This window comes from Lygodium microphyllum, chromosome 10, assembly GCF_053477565.2.
Source record: "Lygodium microphyllum isolate KBCC chromosome 10, Lygodium_microphyllum_v1.1.10, whole genome shotgun sequence".
Lineage (NCBI taxonomy): Eukaryota > Viridiplantae > Streptophyta > Polypodiopsida > Schizaeales > Lygodiaceae > Lygodium > Lygodium microphyllum.
Genome location: NC_141144.1, coordinates 83,746,199 through 83,764,788, shown reverse-complemented (window position 1 = coordinate 83,764,788; position 18,590 = coordinate 83,746,199). Strand labels below are relative to the sequence as shown.

The 18,590-nt window shown below is 41.9% G+C and overlaps 1 protein-coding gene across 4 annotated transcripts in view; it reads left to right on the top strand.

Annotated features, from left to right (window-relative positions):
* Positions 1-3,336: 3,336 nt before the first annotated feature.
* The window catches only part of LOC148030226 (BTB/POZ domain-containing protein At4g01160-like), a 39,827-nt gene continuing 24,573 nt past the window's right edge, over positions 3,337-18,590 (top strand). For 2 of the 4 annotated variants that reach the window (XM_087687226.1, XM_087687224.1), the window contains exons 1-2: positions 3,337-3,618; positions 3,655-3,736. In XM_087687226.1, coding sequence (XP_087543352.1) covers positions 3,349-3,618; positions 3,655-3,736 — 352 coding nt within the window. In that variant the 5' untranslated portion in view covers positions 3,337-3,348. Of the gene's footprint in view, positions 3,737-18,590 lie in introns of all 4 variants that reach the window. The other 2 variants (XM_087687225.1, XM_087687223.1) reach the window with 1 other exon arrangement.

The window sequence follows — 18,590 nt, the reverse complement described above, 5'->3', positions numbered from 1 at the left end:
CATGGCGCGTACGACCAAAAGAAATGTGAACGTTCAAAATCACGATCAGTGACTCAAACTACATATGCATACATATTCTCCTTTCAACATCCTCCATGTATTTAAATAACACAAAAACCTATCTACAAAGATACTTCACTTCGAAACATGATGCATATCTAAATACTGTCTGTAAAATTGCTACATAGCAAACATGCAAGAACTGCAGATAGAACTTCAAACTCCTTTACTGAGCTACACATATCAACCTAGTTTTTTAGAATCCATAGTCTTCCCTTTCCTAAAAGACATTAATAAGGCCCCTTGACTTGGTATTTGCATGGAATGCATTGTTGTTGTGTATTTTATTAGCATAAGAACATCCACTCATTCATAAACAACATTGCCATTCTTTGATTAAATATGCTTTTATATCCTTATCTATATGTTTAAGAAAACTAAATGATATATTAGGATTTCTTAATTGAGAGTACCTTCTTGCGAAATATAAAACAAAAAAAAAGTTACTTGGTTAAAGTCTAAGATGTGGTAGTTTCATATTTCATTAAATTTTTTTGTTACAAATTATCTTATAATTTGGTAAAACTAGAGCAATAACATAAAAGTATAAAAAAACATGCTATACAAGTAGCATGTCAAATATCTGGTACATGCCTCTTCGTTATTTTATAATTATGGAGAAATGTGTTATTCCCCCATCTTTCAAGAAGATAAGTATTTTGCCTTGCTTTTCTTTACCTTTCTTTATTGTTTAGTATGTGAAAAAGAAAAAAAAGGCAGATTCTAATATTGTGGAAGTTTGTATATATGAGATTGTAATGGCTTGTGCTAAAATGAAGCTTGTAATGATGAGATAGAAAGGAATAAGCAAACTACATTAATTCTAAGTATAATAATTATTAGTTTCATGTTTAAAAATACTAATGAGAAAACTATATTAATTTTGAGTGTAACAATTACCCATGTCACATTTGAGAATTAAAAATTATTTAATGATAAATCACTAAACTGTTAGTTTTAGTTTAAATTTACTAACTAAATCTAACTACATATATAAAACTAACTATGTGTGTAACTAAATGAAGCTATGCAATTAATTACAAAACCCCTCGCTTTTGATGAAGGAAATGATAACACACACACACACACACACACACTCACTCACTCACACACACACACACACACACACACACACACACTCTCTCTCTCTCTCTCTCTCTCTCTCTCTCTCTCTCTCTCTCTCTCTTTTGATGAAGGAAATGACAAGTCCATTTTTTTGCCTCTTTGTGTCTCCTCTCTTTCTTTACAAAACTACTTCTAGCAACTCTGTGTGTGTGTGTGTGTGTGTGTGTGTCCCTTATTCTTAACTATTTAATAAAGCTATTACTAAAATTACTTAAGTTATTAATAAATTAGTTAATTTACATAAGTTTATGTAAATTACATCTAACAACTCTCTCTCACTCTCATTCACTCACTCACACTCTTCCTCACCTCACACACACACACACACACACACACACACACACTCTCTCTCTCTCTCTCTCTCTCTCTCTCTCTCTCTCTCTCTCTCTCTCTCTCTCTCTCTCTCATTTCGCTGCATGCTTGGCATGCTCACCTTCATATAATAACCCGATGGAAAGGAAAGTCGATAGGAGAAGGAAGTGTGGATGGAGGGGTGATAAGGGCGGCGGCCTTGAGCATGTGCTCTCTCTATGTGTACCACATGATTGGTGTGATTACCAGCACTCCCCACTGGCCACCACACCTAGCACAACCATGCCATTGTTGTTGCCATCTTGCCACATGCACATCCACTCCACCTCCCATGCTACTTGCATGAGCTCCCACCTCTCATGGCATGACCTCCCATTATTAATGTTTCAAGCCCACAAGCAAGGATAGGCGGAAGCATGCATGGTAGGTAGGACCTATATTTCATGCCATTTTGCAATAGTTTGTTTGATTTGTAAGGTTGTGTCCCTTACAACCACATAGTTCTTTATATGGCCAATTCTTGCTTATGGCAGTGCTCTCCCTATGTTCACAATGTATATTGCAATGCCTCCCGATGTTTGAAAGACAAAGCATTCCAAGAGTCTACAACACCCAAGCCTCTCACCTATTTCATGTTGGTTGCTCTTCTATTCCATGCTGGTTGCTAATCTGAGGGGTATTATCACAAATCCCTAATGGCCCTTAAGGCTTGATGCATCCACTCCTTACATTATATCCCTTCCTCTATACTTGATCATGTGCAAAAACCAAGACTCTTCTTCACTCCTTACATTTATTTCATGGGTATACACAAGCCTTTCCTTGTTCAGCACAAAAGCTTGTACATAAGACTTTCCTTGTGCAACATAGTAGCTTGTATTCTTGCTAATCATCATTGCCTTGTTAGATCTCTCCATGCAAATGGTGGAAATGTCATGTGCATATTTTGATTATTTCTTTTCCTCATCCCATGCATCCAATTATCATGTGCCATGAAAAGGCTACTTTTCGAGCGCATGCTCTTGAAAGGTAAGCTATATTTTAGCTTCAACCATGAATTGATGGCAAGGTTAATTGAATTCAACTAGAGAGGTTAATTGAATGGATTGTTTGAGCGGTGAGGTTAATTGGGGACCCAACTAGCCTTCCACCTCATCATACAAGTTGATTGTATAAACAATATGGGCTAGAGTACGATGAGATGTCTACATGAGTCACCCACTCACAAAGATTGTTGGTGAGTGCTCACAATTGGTGAGAGAATCATGAGCCACAAATATTGCAATTAATTAACAAGTATAAGATTCATAGGTAGGACTCACATCACCTCGTTGTTGAACTTGATCCCTAGACACGATGTACACACAACTCCTAGGGACTCCACCTATTAAATGAAAAAAAAAGCAAAACCAAAAAGCTTTGCTTGTAAAAATAGAAAAAACAAAACGATTCAAGAAAAGTGATATTTTATTTGTGATATTGTATTCTCAAAACAAGAGAAGAAAAAGAAAAAGAATTTTCTTCTCAAAATAATGAGAAAAAAAGTAAAAAAAAATTATCATTAGTTGAAACGTAAGGGGGGGGAGGGCATCCCCTTTTCATTCCTCTAATGCTAAATTTTAACTTTAGTTGGGCCAACTAGTTGTGGAACAAAACGACAATTTTAAAAATTTAATGGAAAATTTATAATCAAGTTATTGCCATGTAGGCTGTAGGATAGGGTATAGATTCGGCATTTCTTTCATTCTAAACTAGTGTGAATGTAAATGTAAACTAGTGTAAAGATAGAGCATAAAAATAGATAGGGATGCCAATTTGGAGAAAAAGCAAAGAAGGCGGAACGTAACGCATATGAGCTGCCTTTCTGCATGCAGTTCGACAACGCCGGGAACTCCTGACGAGAGGAATGCTATGGCGGAACCGATGTTCGGGTTTGCGTTCAACAACCCCAAGTACTCCGACTACAAGCTGCGCTTGTTCCTCTCCTCTTCCGCAGAACAAGACAACATCAGAACACCAAAACCAATATCAACGGAGGAGGAGGAAGAAGAAGAAGAAGAAGAAGAAGAAGAAGAAGAAGAAGAAGAAGAAGAAGAAGACGACGACGACGACGACGACGACGAAAGAGAAGAAGAAGAAGACGACGACGACGACGACACATCCATAACTCCAAATTCGTTACCAAAAGAAAAAGAAGAGGAGCAGCAGGAGGAGAGGGATGCTACAAAAACCTGCCCAGGTTCTTCTATCTTCATTTTGCAGCAGCAGGTGTCGTTTTACCCCCACAGTGAAGTAATAAATTAATTTGAACGAAGTGAACGACTCTTCCAGAGAGTAGAGTTGTGAAATGCTACGTAAGGGTAATAGCAGCTAAAGGCACTATGAGTTCCGTTTCCATTTATCACCATAGGCTTCCTTGTAGGGTTTCAGATACGAGACTGCTAGTTTCATTTCCGCTCATCACCGTAGGCTATCTTGTAGATAAGTGGAAAGTTGGTAAATCTCAGGTATTTCATGATAGATTAGTGAGGAGAAACCATTGCTTCACCCTTAAGAGCTACTTTAGCATATGAAGAGAGTAAAGACACTTGCGTTTTCAGGTGGGAGATAGGGGAGGTTTGGAATCACTGCCTAAGAGGCTATCTTCTTTCATCAAAGAGAGGAGAGAGACAGTGGGGCAGGTCTGCTTTGAGCATTGGGCTTGAAACTTGCAGGACCATAACATATACAACAAAAGCTTGTAAAAATAATCGAACAATAAATTACTTATTTACAATGCATGACATTGACGTATTATTGGGTTTATTCTGCCCCCTAGGAAGCCGCCTCCTCTATTTCCATGCATTTATATGTTCATTATATTAATAAAATTAAAAGTCTCACATAGGCAGGAGACTCCTTCATAGATGTGGAATTACAGGTCGAGAGAGATACATGATATGGCATGGTACACCACTCACTCTTGATTTGAATTGAGGGTGCTCATTCCAATAGTCTTGTGTATACCCTTTTGTCAATACATAGCTCTCACTTGTATAGGCTTGGATCTTGTGCTTATGTGCCCAAGAATCATAGCTCCCCTTGCGATATGCTGCCAAATGTCCTCATTGTGAAGTGATTGGGATAGAAGATGTGCATAGCATGATGATGTGTGACGGTAGAGTATTGCATGCCATATCCTCCAAGCTGATGCTCTTCCCTTTCAATGCGGTCTTGCTTGGAGCTCCCATTGTGTTTATATGATCCCATATGGGTTGCTCCTTAGATCTACAACATTTGGAATTGTATCTCTAATGTCACCTACTAAGTGAGAGAGTTGTTGAACTTGTAAAAGGACTCAAGCTTTTGTCCTAATCTTGGAAGCAAGCATTTAGGGCCATGACCAACAAGGCATCAAGTAATACATAAAATTGATTAAGTTGTCTAGTTAAATCTGGCCAACTGATCCTGAATATGGTCGACTCTATAAAACAATAAAATAATAAAGAAAATGGAGTGAACAACTGCCTGCCACATGGCATAAACTGTCTGCCCTGTTTGACCTGCCCAAAATCTTGCCCATACTGTTGGGGAGTGCTAAATTGTTGCAACGTGCACCTGAACATGGTGTGACTGCATAAACTGCCCTAAATGTGCTCATCTTGGGAATGACCAAATCTCTAACACATACCACTCATTGTCTTTTGTGCCCATAGTTGTCACCATCATCTTCTATCCTTGTCGCACCATGCGATGGTGTTGCCCTTGCTGCTAGCCTTCTACATCAACATCTTGGCAGCTGTTAGCCTGTTCATGGATACTCTGCTTCCTTCTGCCAACTACTGCATGGCATTCAATCCGTTGCGTTTGTCTTGTTGCTACCCATCTTGACCTGATTTGCTGCAGTCCAACCTCCTAACCTGCTGCTTGCAACTGTGACCTCATCTTCAGTATTGACTTCACTCTAGAAAGTTGGGTGACTTCATTCTCAGCTATGGTGACCTGATTCCTAGTCGGTGACCTGTTCTAGATTTGTGTTTTCATTTGGAGCTGCTATGTTTGTTGACATCATTATCAGTAGATCTGCCTTTTGCTGATTCTGAACCTTCCACATCGGATTTGTCATCATTGACATGACTTTAACATCATCTAGAGGCCATTTCCAGGCTGTACACTTTTGCATTGTTGCTTGACATCCAGCCTGCTGCCCTGCTGTCCCGAGTCCTCTACATCAGATTTATTGCATTGACTGACCCTTGGTTGCTGCATTTCATCCCCCTCAGCTCCAGTCTACTGCTCCCGTCTCAAGATTTTGACGGTATTGCTGCATGCGGGATCTGTTCTCAAAGGGCAACACTCTTTGACACTCTTGTTAAGCTAAAGAAAGAGCATTTCAAAATAAACCTTCATTAGCTCATTTAAATAGCCCCAAACCTCAAACTCTAACTCTTCTCCTATTGCTGCCATGCCTTCTCTAGCCCTTGATGACTTGTTACCAGCTGCCACCTAGCCATCTGGAGGCCTATCCATGCTGTGTTTTGTACTCTACAACTGATGCAGCTTTCTACGTTGCTGCAGGTTTGGTCCCAATCAGTGTTTTGCAATCTACTGCTGTCACTTGGCTGCTGATCACTCCTTCACTGCTTCTGACAGACTCCATGTCAGTTGCAACCGCTGTTCTAGCCTTTCCAAGCTGCCACCCTGATTAGATGGTGCTGGAATTGCCGTGTTTTTGGTCCAGCCAAGTCATACTACTGCCGCTCTGTTCCTAGACATCTATAGCCCAATACACACTCCTATAGGCTGCATTTTGCTGCCTGCTTGCTCTATTTGATGACTCTGATCCGGATCTAGTGTATGTCACATCCCGAATCCTCCCTTAGCTTGCTTCCATGAGAGCTGTTGGTTATTGGAAAGCTTTGCCTTTGAGCATCTTGTACATTCATTCATTTATTTACAACATTTCATTCAGTTTCTTCTTTGATTGTGTTTTTGCATTTTGGTTTGAGGAGTTGTGTTTTGGCCGTTTTTATACATTCTATGTTTTCTCTGTGTAAGCCCTAGCATATCTTTATATGGTATCAGAGCTAGTGCTCTTTTAAAGAGTAGCCCTGTAGCTATTGTTGAGGCTTGGTTTGTGCTAAATACATAAGTGACATATAACCAACTCACAATTGCGGAGACTTTTTCCTCAATGCCTTCTCCAGTTTCTCCATCACTAGAGGTCCTAAGGAGACATTATGGCCTCAATGAGGAGGATGATGCATCATCTTCTTTACCTTCTTGGCTAGATGTACGACTCATGATGGAAGCAAAGTTTAATGAAATCATACGTATCCAATGTTCTTGTTACAATCCAAATGCTCTAAAGAGCTCTGAGCAATTTGGTGATGTTGGCCACCTCTCCACGTAGGGACGATGTGCTACATTTGGGACGATTGGCAACCCAACTTCTTCACTACATTTAAGCCCTCAGACCCCTTTGAGTTGTATGAATTGTAACTCTTTTGTGCTTGGTTTGGTGTATAGGAATTGGATTGTCAAGAAGACATATACTTTTAATGCTTAGCTTTGACAATTATTAAGTTGTACACATGTGTGATACACATGTGAAACGCAAGTCAATTATGTGATAGTGAGACCTTAATAGTAACCCTTGTGATCAATGGGTGACATTGGCAAAAGTTGTAATAAGTTATGCTTGATAGGTACTAGGTGGTATCTGATGTCAAAACTTGGCCTGGAATATTTAATTAACCATTAGTGTCCGTGTGGTGACACTAGGAAATTCACATTAATTAATTAATTAATTCTAGTTTTGGGATATTGAGTACCTAGGACCACTTGGATGATAAATTGGCCTAGCCAATTTAATTGTAGATCAGTCATAGTATTTTCTAAAGCCATAAATAATTATTAAATTGATTTTTAAAATTTATATTTGAAAAATTAATTAATATAGCTAGATAATGTTGAAAATTGTTTTGGAAGGTTGCCACTTGGTAAAACTTGCCCATGCAAATGGAAAAACCGTTTTTGAGAGAGAGAGAGAGAGAGAGAGAGAGAGAGAGAGAGAGGATTATGTCACAACTCTATAGAAACAGAATTTGTATCCTTTTTCATTAATTTGTCTATATAATGATTTATTAAATTTGTTTCCTTTGCACTAATTAGATATAAAGAAAAGTGCATTGGAGCTGGCCACTGATGAGTGGTCACAGGTTATGGTGGACCCACGTGGTGGATTAGAGAAAAGATAGTTCGCACTTCCACATATATGGCCCGATTGGGTGCCTGTGACCAGAACTCACGCATATCAAGGTTAGACTTGCACACAAAAAGGATTGATTCCTTGAAGTGTGCGCTAGATCCACCAGAACAGACAGTTACAATCAACAAGATGGCATGATCATGAAATGCTTGTACAATGTGTATGTGTGGGTTGAAAGCTTGAAATGCACATTTCTTTGCATAGGAAAGTCACATGAAGATTCTAATACCGTTTTTGCGATGTACACGGAAAAAGCTTTCATATGACACCCATATTGGGGGTTTCCTAAATTTTAGGAGATCCCTAAATTTTAGGAGCCTCGAATTAGCCTAAAAATGCTAGTCCTAAAAAATAGGGATGTCATTCTAAAAATAGTAAATTTTGTGCTCTGATTGTGCTTACTAAATTTGGTTGTTTCTATTCTTGACAGTATTTAGCCAAAAAAAAAAAGCCATAGAGAAGAGACAAGTGTCAAGACACTTGTCACACAAGTTTCCAAGTGTCCCATAACTTGTCACATCTCATGACATGTGGTTGGACACTTGTCTTGTGCTACTCCACTTTTCCCTTTTGTACTAGCTCTTCCCTCTCCTATAAATAAGAGCTCGTTTTTCTTCATTCAGCATCATTTTTCTTTGCTGTAAACTCATGTACAACAAACACAGATAGCCAAAAACTGGCCCTATACATCCCCATCATCATCCCCCACTTCTCCATTATCAAATTTCTCCATATTCCCTCTTCTATCATTGCTGTTTTACAGGACAGCAAGCCTGTAAATTCATTACAGCACCTCCTTCTCGAGCTCTTTCTTCCATTTTAGCAACAAGAAGCAAGCCCTATCCATGTACTGCTGAACAACAATGGAGAAAGGTTGATTTCCCCTCTTTCTTCTCTCATATTGTAAACAAATCAGTTCTTATCATTGCATAATAGATAATGCATGTGTGTTTGTACATCTTTGCATGATCTTGTGTGAGAGAGAATTACTTCTCCTCACTCTCAGGTTGATTGTAACTGAGCTCTTCCCTACGGGACTTGGGTTGAGCAGAAATACATTCCTTCAGGGGGGGGAGGGGGGGAGGGGGGGAGGGAGGGATTGCCCATCTTCAACCCTCAATCTTGTCTCCATTACTTTTACATTTTCATGGCTGTAATTTTGTGAGTAATTTTCATTTTCAGCTTTAAGTGTTCATTCTCTTTTATATTAAATCTCGAAAACAAGCGAATATCATAATTGTTAAGCATAGTACGTTGTTCAGGGCGTTTACAGATTACGAAAAAAAAAAGAGAGAGAGGATAATTCTAGCCTTGTGTAGGCTAAGAGAGAGAGAAAGTGAAGGCTACTATTGCTGCTGTAACAATTGACATGCCATTTTCAGCGGGCAAGAGTCTCTCCAAGAGCTAGTGACATGCTAAGGAGAGACTATAGCAGTAGGTGACAGCAGTTTTAGGGCTGTTTCAGCCAAGTAACATCATATTCGGGTTGTTCTATCAATGGAGATAGCTTTCATGGCTATCTCGACAGGGCAACAATTGATTCCTTTCATTTTCTTGCAATAGAAGTTTGAATTTTTTCTCTTCTCAATATTCTCATCCTTAGTAATTTCCAGTAAAATTAGCCATTGAAGGTGAAAATTTTGAGTAATCTCTGCTGTAAACCCTAATTTACATCAGAAACTAGGGTTTGACAGTCACCTTGCAAAGTGTGCTCAGAAATTGAAGGCCTAGAGACATGAATTTCAGTCACTAAAATTGGGGCAATTTTAGGAGATTCAAGTGGCTATTCAACCAACAAACATTTGGGGCTGAAATTTTCACCTAGGGAGCACAATTGAAGGCCATTCCCCAAGCAAACCAGGGGCAAAATCGGTTTGAAGGTTTGCTGGTCATTTATAATATCAAGAGGCAATTGGAGAGTGAATGAGTTTCAGCATCTCATTGTATTCGCTCCAAATTGCAATTCAAGATAAAGAAATACTATAAGGGGCTCTAGTTTTGGGGCTAACAGGCTGTCCATTGTCCAAGATTAAGTGGTAGCATTTGCATTTTCAGTTTATCTGAATTTACGCTTGTTGTAATTGTTGATTAATCAGATCATTACCACCCTTTTTGAAAGGAGGGCTGTTTGCATGGTTCCATTCCGGGATACCATGAACTTCCTTGAGTAGGTAGGCTTGAGGCACTTGTGTGCAAGTTAGTTAAGTTACATAATGCTGAAATTGCGATCAGCTGAGTGCATTTACAGCAAGCATGCCATCGTACAGTGGTTTGGGTTCAAGTCATGATGATGCTTCACAATTTGAAGGTACACAAAGCAATAGAGGAAACACAATGCATAATCTTGGAATGGGCATGCAACCTAGACTGCAAGGAGAAAATGTGGGTTTAGAGCAAGAAGTGGGCTCCTTTAGACCACTAGATGCTAGTGATCAGCAAGAAGAGGAGGAATTTGATGACCAATTCAAAGATCGTTTGAGGAGAGTAGTTGATATGTTTGCACAATTGGTAAAAGATCCTCAATTTACTCGGTTTTTGAATTCTTCCAAGAAGTCATTCTCAAGGGCTTTTGGACAACAGGATATATTGAAGGCAATGCCAAAACCGTCTCAAGATGATCCCAATCTTGTCAATGAGTAAATGCAGCTAGTGCTAGTGGGGCAAGACATGCAAATGCAAGGCCGTCTTGGTAGTACCAATGCAATGGATTTTGGATAGCAAGGCAAACTGCGTATGGAGATGCATGGTACAAATCCTTATGGTATGCAGCAACCAATGTATGGAATGCAAGCCCCAATGTATTTGGGTATGGCATGCGAAATGCAAAACCCCATGTATGATAGTATTGGCATGATGCTTGGGGTACAAAATGGCATATATGGTAGTACATCTATATCCCTTGGTATGTATAACATTCAAGGAATGAATGTTGGTCATGCCGATGCTTCTATGGTGCTTGTTATGATGCAAAGGCAGCAAGTGTACCCTTTTTGCAGTAGCAAGTTTATGATAATTTGATTCCCAAGGAGGTAGCAAAGGACTATAATGAGAGTGGAAAGTGGTGAAGTTTGAGCCCTTCAGTGGTACACAAGATGGGCCAAAAGCTTTGACTTCCAATCAACAATTTGATGTAGCCTATTCGGGAGGCAATTTCATTGAATTCTCTAAGATTCAAAAGGCAATCACTTTCTTGAAGGGAAATGCATTTCACTGATGGTCCACACTTTCTAATGCAAGGTAGAGCATTGTCAACATGGGTATAATTTAGGCAAATGTTTGCATCTAATTGGTTGATGAGCATATGTGAAGTGGATATTATGTGAAACCAACCTTCTTGAATAGGGTGGTAAATAACTTGATTGAGCACTAATTACAACAAGCACAAAATTTACATAAACTGAAAAATGCAAATGTTACCACTTAACCTTGGATGTTGGACATTGGACAATAGGTTGGCCCAAAAGTGGTGCTCCTTATGGTATTTCTTTAACTTGTATTGCTAAAGGTTGAAGTACATTGAGCTCTAGCTAGATCCCCTTCAATCTTCAATACATCTTGTTGTAAGTCTTTAAACCAATTTGTACCTTGGTTTGCTCGGGGATTGGTTTTCAATTTTGGTCCTTGGACGACAAATTCTACCCCAAACTTAATGTTAGTTGGCTCACCTCTTGGAATTCTCTGAAATCCCAATATTTCAGCTATTGAATTTCAAGTATTGGGCCCTAATTTTTAAGCACTCTCTTCCCAGGGTGGTACATCCTACTTTCTAGAAGGAGCTTCGGGAGTGGGGCCTCTGGATTCGGGAGGGCAGGCCACTTGATGAGCTGGAGTGGGATCCAAGAGAGTGGCTATGGCCGGCCACTGCCTGCGGTTGCCAAGAAGCCATCAAGGTTCCTGGAGTACACAGCCAGGATTAGCAGACACGTGCTGATGCAGGAGGACATGGACTGGGCGCTGTCAAGTAGCAGGTACTGGGCGGAGCACAACATCACGGATGCTTTTCGACGGACTTTCTGGTGCTGCCTATGGGATAGCTGGAGACCGAAGAGGGTATCATATTTCGTATGGCTGGTGGCACATGGAAGCCTGGCGGTAGGGAGTTAGTTATCCCAGATGCAAAAGGATGGAGGATGTAGACGCTGTACACAACAGTTTCTAGAAACTCCAAAGCACTGCCTTTGGTCGTGTGAGGCGGCACAGCTAGTGTGGAGAGGAGCATGCCACATTCTCCGCTGCATAGCACCTATCCATAGTAGCCGGCTTGGAGGCGCTACCCATCCACCAGGTATTGGAGCCCACAACAGACCGCTCTGAGATATGGGAGATAGCAAGGAGTCTCACTGGATGGCACATCTGGAAGGCGTGGTGTCAAGAGGTTTTTGGAGGAGAGAGACCTTTTGTACAGGCGACTTTGGCAGAGCTCTGGACCTCCATCATCCACTCCCTTCGCGACTGATGGGAATAGGTGCAGGGCGAGTCTTGAGCTCATTAGGAGCTCCGTTTTCACTTCATGCGCACTTGGGGTTGCCAGGACTTGTTTTTCGTGATGTAGGCAGGCAGCCCCAAATGGCGATACACCCCCCCTCCATGGCTTCTTGCCCCCATTCCCCCTAGACTGCCCTGAGAGGCCTGCATATTTGATATATGTGTGACTTTGCATCAGCTCCAGCTAGTCTGTTGAGCATGAGCATTTCTTTGTATTCAAGGTTTTTTCTGAAGTAATATAATTAGCTACACTTTATTTCCAAAAAAGAAGAAGTTATTTGCAAGTTTAAAGCATCTCAAAATTTCACGTTATCGTGACACCCACCATCAGTGACCCAACCCTTTGTAGTATTGGGAGACTTCTTTGAAGATGGTGTACTAGAGACATTGGCAGCAAAGGCTCAAGCCAGCACAAGTAAATCTCGTCGAAACTCTTGATTTAGTTCTAGCGTGCTTTTTGAACTTGTGTTCTTTTGTATTTGCTGCTTTTATTGTATCTAGTTTATGCATAATGGCCTAGACCCACCTTGCATCTTGAAATCTTGTACTTTTTTTTGGTAATTAACACAATTACACATTGAGAGAGAGAGAGAGAGAGAGAGAGAGAGAGAGAGAGAGAGAGAGAGAGAATTCCTCACAGCCACAGGTAGACATCACATGGTAGTATTGCTATGGATTGACATTGCAACAGTGAATCAGGCCCAAGTTCATGCTTATAGCTAGGTGAGTTGTTCTATAACAGACAATTAGTATGTAGACAGTGGCAGGGTTCTTTAACTTGTGTAGACAGTTAGTATGCAATAGATAGAAGTTAGTACATAGAAGGTAGAAGGCATCACAAAGGTAGACATCACGCCACTCAATTAGGACTTGTGTAGCGATGAGGAATTGGCAAGGCATGGCACATCTAGGTGGCAGGAGGCATTGTGCACACCCTGAGGGAAGTCAGTAGAAAGGTAGGGGTAGTGGCCCGATTGGATAGGCTAGTTTCTATTCGCCAGTGTGATTATGGATCATGTGTCTTGCATAGGGTCCGTGATGGGTGCAAAACAGGTGACAACTGGCAAACACAACAAAGTCCTGATTTGTGCAACTCTAAATAAGCATGAGGCACTTGGATGCCAACCCTACTTAGTCCTTGATATATAGAGAGGCCATGCAATGGCTCAGCGCTTTGTAGATCATTACCATGAAGATCAGTGACCTGTAGAATAGTAATATTTGACCTATGAATCAGATCCGGAGAGATGGAGACCTCTTATGGCATCGAGATGGATTTCATCAACTAGCACTAGGCTAGGGTGGAAGTAAAGATGGTTTGGATTTTGATGAGGAGTCTCAAGCAAAGGACCTTCATGAAGTCATGGAAGGTGATGAAGTAGAAGTGTGCTACAAGATAGTGGTGAATCCTACAGGCACGAGCGCTTTGGAATTCACATAGCAAGGTAGTTGCCCTTTGCATGCATGAGGGATATGAGCCTCTAGTGCCAGTCCCTCACCCCCATGGTGTTGAGTCGAGTTGGATGTGTGTTGATATCTCCACTCTTGCCCGTGAACCAAGTCCCTCTTGCCCTCCGGTTCCTTGTAACACTCTCATTGCCTTCGTGCCTATTGCAATACAATCTCGGCCCTCAAGAGGGAGCCTTGTTTTTTAGCCCCTTGCTCACTTGTGTTCTCGTGCCGTGTTGTGTTACGCTTCCATGTGCTTGTAGGACCGCCCAGTGTTGGGTGATACCTCATGAGGTGTGTTCCACGGGGCGGGTTACCCTTGTCCCAAGACGGGATCCATGGCGGGCTTGTCACGCTTGGTATCAGACATAGTATCCCGAAACAGCGTTTCGGGACTGTGAAACGGACTAGCCGTTTCAGGCCGAAATGGAAACTATGGACCGGCGTTTCGGTGTCTTATGGTTCAAAACGAGCAACGTATAGCATGTTATCCAGGGAGAAAATGTGGGCGCCAAGTCCAAATCGTGATTGTCTCAAGTCTTGACTCTCCTCAGTCTTGCAGGCTGCACTAAGCACTCCAGATCCCGCCTTTGCTATCGTGTCGCCATCTCCTCCTCCTCCTCCTCTTCTTATTCTTTCCATTACCTAAAGGGTAGTCATGGTGCTGGATCCATATTGGAGTTATGTCACTCCAATCAAGGGATACGAGGGCTCCAGTGGATCAAAGAAGTGGCGGTGCAACTATTGTGGATTGGAGAAATCGGGGAGTGTAACATGTGTGAAAGACCACTTGGCATGTGTTCCCAACAAAGTCATTAGGCCTTGCGCAAATGTGCCGGCAAAAGTAACGGTAAGTCTCCATCCTTGGCACCGAAAGTGTATGGGTATTGAGGTAGAAGAAGATGAATCCTCTCATCCAATACCACATCGGCTAGTGAAGCACCAGTAGGGCAAGGAGAGGTTAGTGGGCCTAGTGGCGCTAGCCAAATTGGAGGTGCCAGTGGCCCATTAAAAAGAAGTGCATCCATATCCATATTAGGTCTAATTGCAAAAAGGACCCCGTTGCCATCTTCTAGTGGTGGTGGTGGGCAAAAGGGCTCCTTGCATGGTGGAAGTGTCTATGTAGGACTTTAGAGGCAGGTAATTGTGGAGGCAACTAGGGAACTCACACGCTTATTTATTTGGTGTGCTATGTGTTGAGAAACTCTTCATATGCAGTTTGTGTTCTAGGTTTTGTGTTTAGGGTTTCACGTTTTGCGTTTAGGGTTTCACAGTGGACAGCCCCAAAGAGCAGTTTGCGTTCTGCGTTTTGCATTTAGGGTTTCGCATTTTGTGTTTAGGGTTTCACAATGGACAGCCCCAAAAAGGGGCTGGGTGCCCACAGTGGGGCGCCACCTTAGATAGCTTACGCCCTTCCTCCGAGCGCCACCCTAGATAGTCTCTTGCCTATTTATAGGCTGCCTCTATCATTCATTCTACACGGTTGATTCATTCAGTCCGTCACCTCTTCTCTCCAGCCTCTCCACTACCCTCACACCCTTTTAGGAGGACATTGTGGTTCGTGGTTAGTGGCTGTGTTCATCATCTTCCTTGTGCTACGGCACCATTGTTCCCTTGTATCACATTCACTCCATGATTCCGATTTTCATCATTTCATTCATCAGAGCTTCTTCTCTCTTCTCTTCTCTTCTTAATGTTTACCGAGTTCACTCCGTGTTCCTCTTCGCAAACCCTACTGTCTCGCTGGTATGTCGTCTTTTGACATGGTATTAGACCTGGATCTGCTTAAACAGTAGTAAAGATCCTCCACTCCAGTGAAGGCAAAGACCGGTTGTAGGTTCAAATCCACTTCTCTTCTTCTTCTGCTACATCAACACCATAACTGGCCGTTGCTCCCTTCTGCGCTTGCTGTTTTTCAGCCTGCGTTCAGGGCTGTTGCCGCCGCCTCCACTTCCCCTTTGCTGCATTTACTGCTGGCAGCTCTTCTGTTGCACCAAGCGGTATTCGTGAACCTACTCTCTATTGCTGGCGGCTCAGCTAGACTGCTGGTGGCTGTTCTCTGCTGTGGCAGCTCCTCCCTACTATTGGCAGCTCAGATAGACTATTGGCGGCTCCTCCCTGCTGTTGGCGGCTCAGCAAGACTGTTGGCGGTGATATTCTGCACAGCGGTGGCTCCTCCCTCATTGCTGTAGGTTGTGTTTGCAGCTGGCAACTCACTTCCGCCCTTCCATTGCCCTCCTAGTCCTTGAGGCGGATATTACATTTCATGTTTCATGGCTGACCTCTTCCTTCTTCAGCAAGGCACACTGATACCCATGGCTTCTTTACCAACAGATGACCAAACTATTGGGTGCTCCTATTGTGGTATCACCGGACACACCACCGATGCTTGCCGATTTCGATCCCACCCCCTAGAGCATATGCATCTCCCACCTGGCACTACCTTTGCCACCTCTCTTTTCTGGGCCACAGAGATTGTTTTGTATCAGCTATCAGAGTACTATACTCATGGCAATAAGACGCATCCGATGCGCACTAAGTCCTTGGGAGCATATCGAGGATTGATTGGTGCTACGATCTCCTAGAGATCGTCACAATGCTAGTGGCAATCTTCTCCCACCTATTTTCGGGTATAGTGGCTACCACGACCCGCGGTTTTGCAATCTGCTCCATCGAGAGATAGTGATTGTTTGATACCGTCTCCTCGTCAGTTTGCTTCTTCAAGAGACAGTGGCTGTTCGACTCCTTCCTCTTCTTCGGCTTCCCAGTCCGCTCCATTGAGAGGTAGCGACTGTTGCCCACTCATTGCTCAGTTTGAGCTTGCTAAGAGGAATTGAAGCACCTGGGTTCTCTTCCACCCCAAAAAGAGAAACAAGCTCACAATTGCCCAGCTGGAGCATTTGGTATTTTGCCATTGCAATCTCCAGCTTCTTAAGAGGATCACTCTATCCCTTGAGTCTTCACAGGTAAATTGATAATGATTAGTATTATGTATAATTAACTTTTTAACCTTGATACTTGATATTGCTTGGAAGTTGGATTGTAAATTGTGAGATCTATAAACATTGAATATATTGAATCTTATCTCATATGATATATCTTTGTCTCGTTCATCTTTGTTAGAAATGCGGGATCTAGAGCATGACATAACTGGAAGCTATGGAGGATGGAAGGAGAAGTGTAGACTCATGATGGAATGGACACTGTTTGTTACACAAGTGAATTAGGTTCCAAGATTGAGACTTGGACTCATAAACACAATCTTGTGTATGTGGACAATGACATTGACACTTTACTGAAATGAAAAGAGTACTATCATTGCATTAAGAAAGGAAGCAAGTACAATGCTTTATAGGAAAGTAGGAAATTGCAGTAGGCACCATTGTGCATATGGGATAAGTTAGCCTGCATGTCCTTGACCCTGAGATTCCATACAAAGAGGCTGTTTGAGTGTGATTGCTGATTCTCAACACCCCTCCTCAATCACAACTAGGAAAGGCACAAAGTGTGTAGAGGCTGTAATGAGAACCACCTGCAAAGTGTGGGCATACCACAGACATGGCAAAACACCAGAGGCTGTTGCAGAAAAAACTAAGTGTGGGTACCATAAACATGGTGGACATCCAGAGGCTGTAACAGGGGCCTCACAAAGTGTACAGGGACTGTAATGCCAAGTTACATAAGGAGTTTACAAAGCTTATGGCAGGAAGCATTAGGGCAAGGAAAATACAAGGCTATTAAAACAGTCTATCAGAATTATGAGAGTACAAGGACTGATGAGTCTTGTCCTTTCGATCCTGGTGATCTTCATCTTCTTCTTCCTTTGCTTCATTTTCTTCTTCTTCTTTGACTGCGACTAGATATGCCTTTTGGGATCTCTTTCTTGCGTGGCAGAACTTCTCGGTGTGTCCGGTCCTTTTGCAGAAGTCACAAAAGAGCTGATCTTTCTTGCCTTTGTACCTGTTGCCAACATATAATGCATGCTCATCTCTAGAGGTACTTGGTTCTTCTTTGGTTTTTAGCTTCTTTTCTTCTTCTAATAGTGATGCCTGGATATCAACAAGTTCAGGATTTGGCATGTTGATTAAAGTTGTTGATACGTTATTATATTCAGGAGGCAAGCTCTTAAGTAGAACACCGATGCAAACATCTTCATCCATTTTAATGTTGATTCCTGCAAGTTGGGTTAGTAGTCCTTCCATGTAATTAAGATGTGTGGCAAGTGATGTGCTGGACTTCATTTCAAGCCTGAAGAATTCAATTAGGAGACCATACTTTGATGATTTAGATTGTGCACCGAACAGGGTGTCAAGTCTTTTCCATGTATCCTGTGAGGTCTCACAGTTATCCACGTGATGGATATAACTGTCATCTAGCTCCAATTTGATAATGGCCTGGGCTCTGTCATCATTCTTTTGCCAAGTAGTTGTAAGGTCTGCGTCCCGCGGTTTCTTCTCTTTGCCATTTGTGATGGCCCAGAGACCCTTCTTCATCAGGATGAGCTTGATGCGGGTTTGCCAAGTGTGGAATCCGACTCCTTTGAATCGAGCATTTGGCGAGTCTTTGCCCATGTTGGATTTACGGGAACAGTAGCAAATCAACTTTGGACTTTATTAGATTTGAGCAACAGAAGAATTGATTGAGAGACACAAGTGCTAAAAAGCATTAACTGAGTGTCAATGAATACCAAATCTGCAAAAGTCTTTTACTCCAAGTGATCTTCCCCTTCTTGATTTGATGCTGATGTCTTCAGATCTGAGTGACAGTGCTTTAACGAACTTCAGAGAGTATTGCTCAGTGATTAAAATCACTGTTGATAACTTCAGTGAGAGAAACAGTGAAAAATGTCAAGATTTTGAAGCTTTTGGCTATGGTGGATTTAGGGTTTTTGAGACAGGGGCCTGGTTTT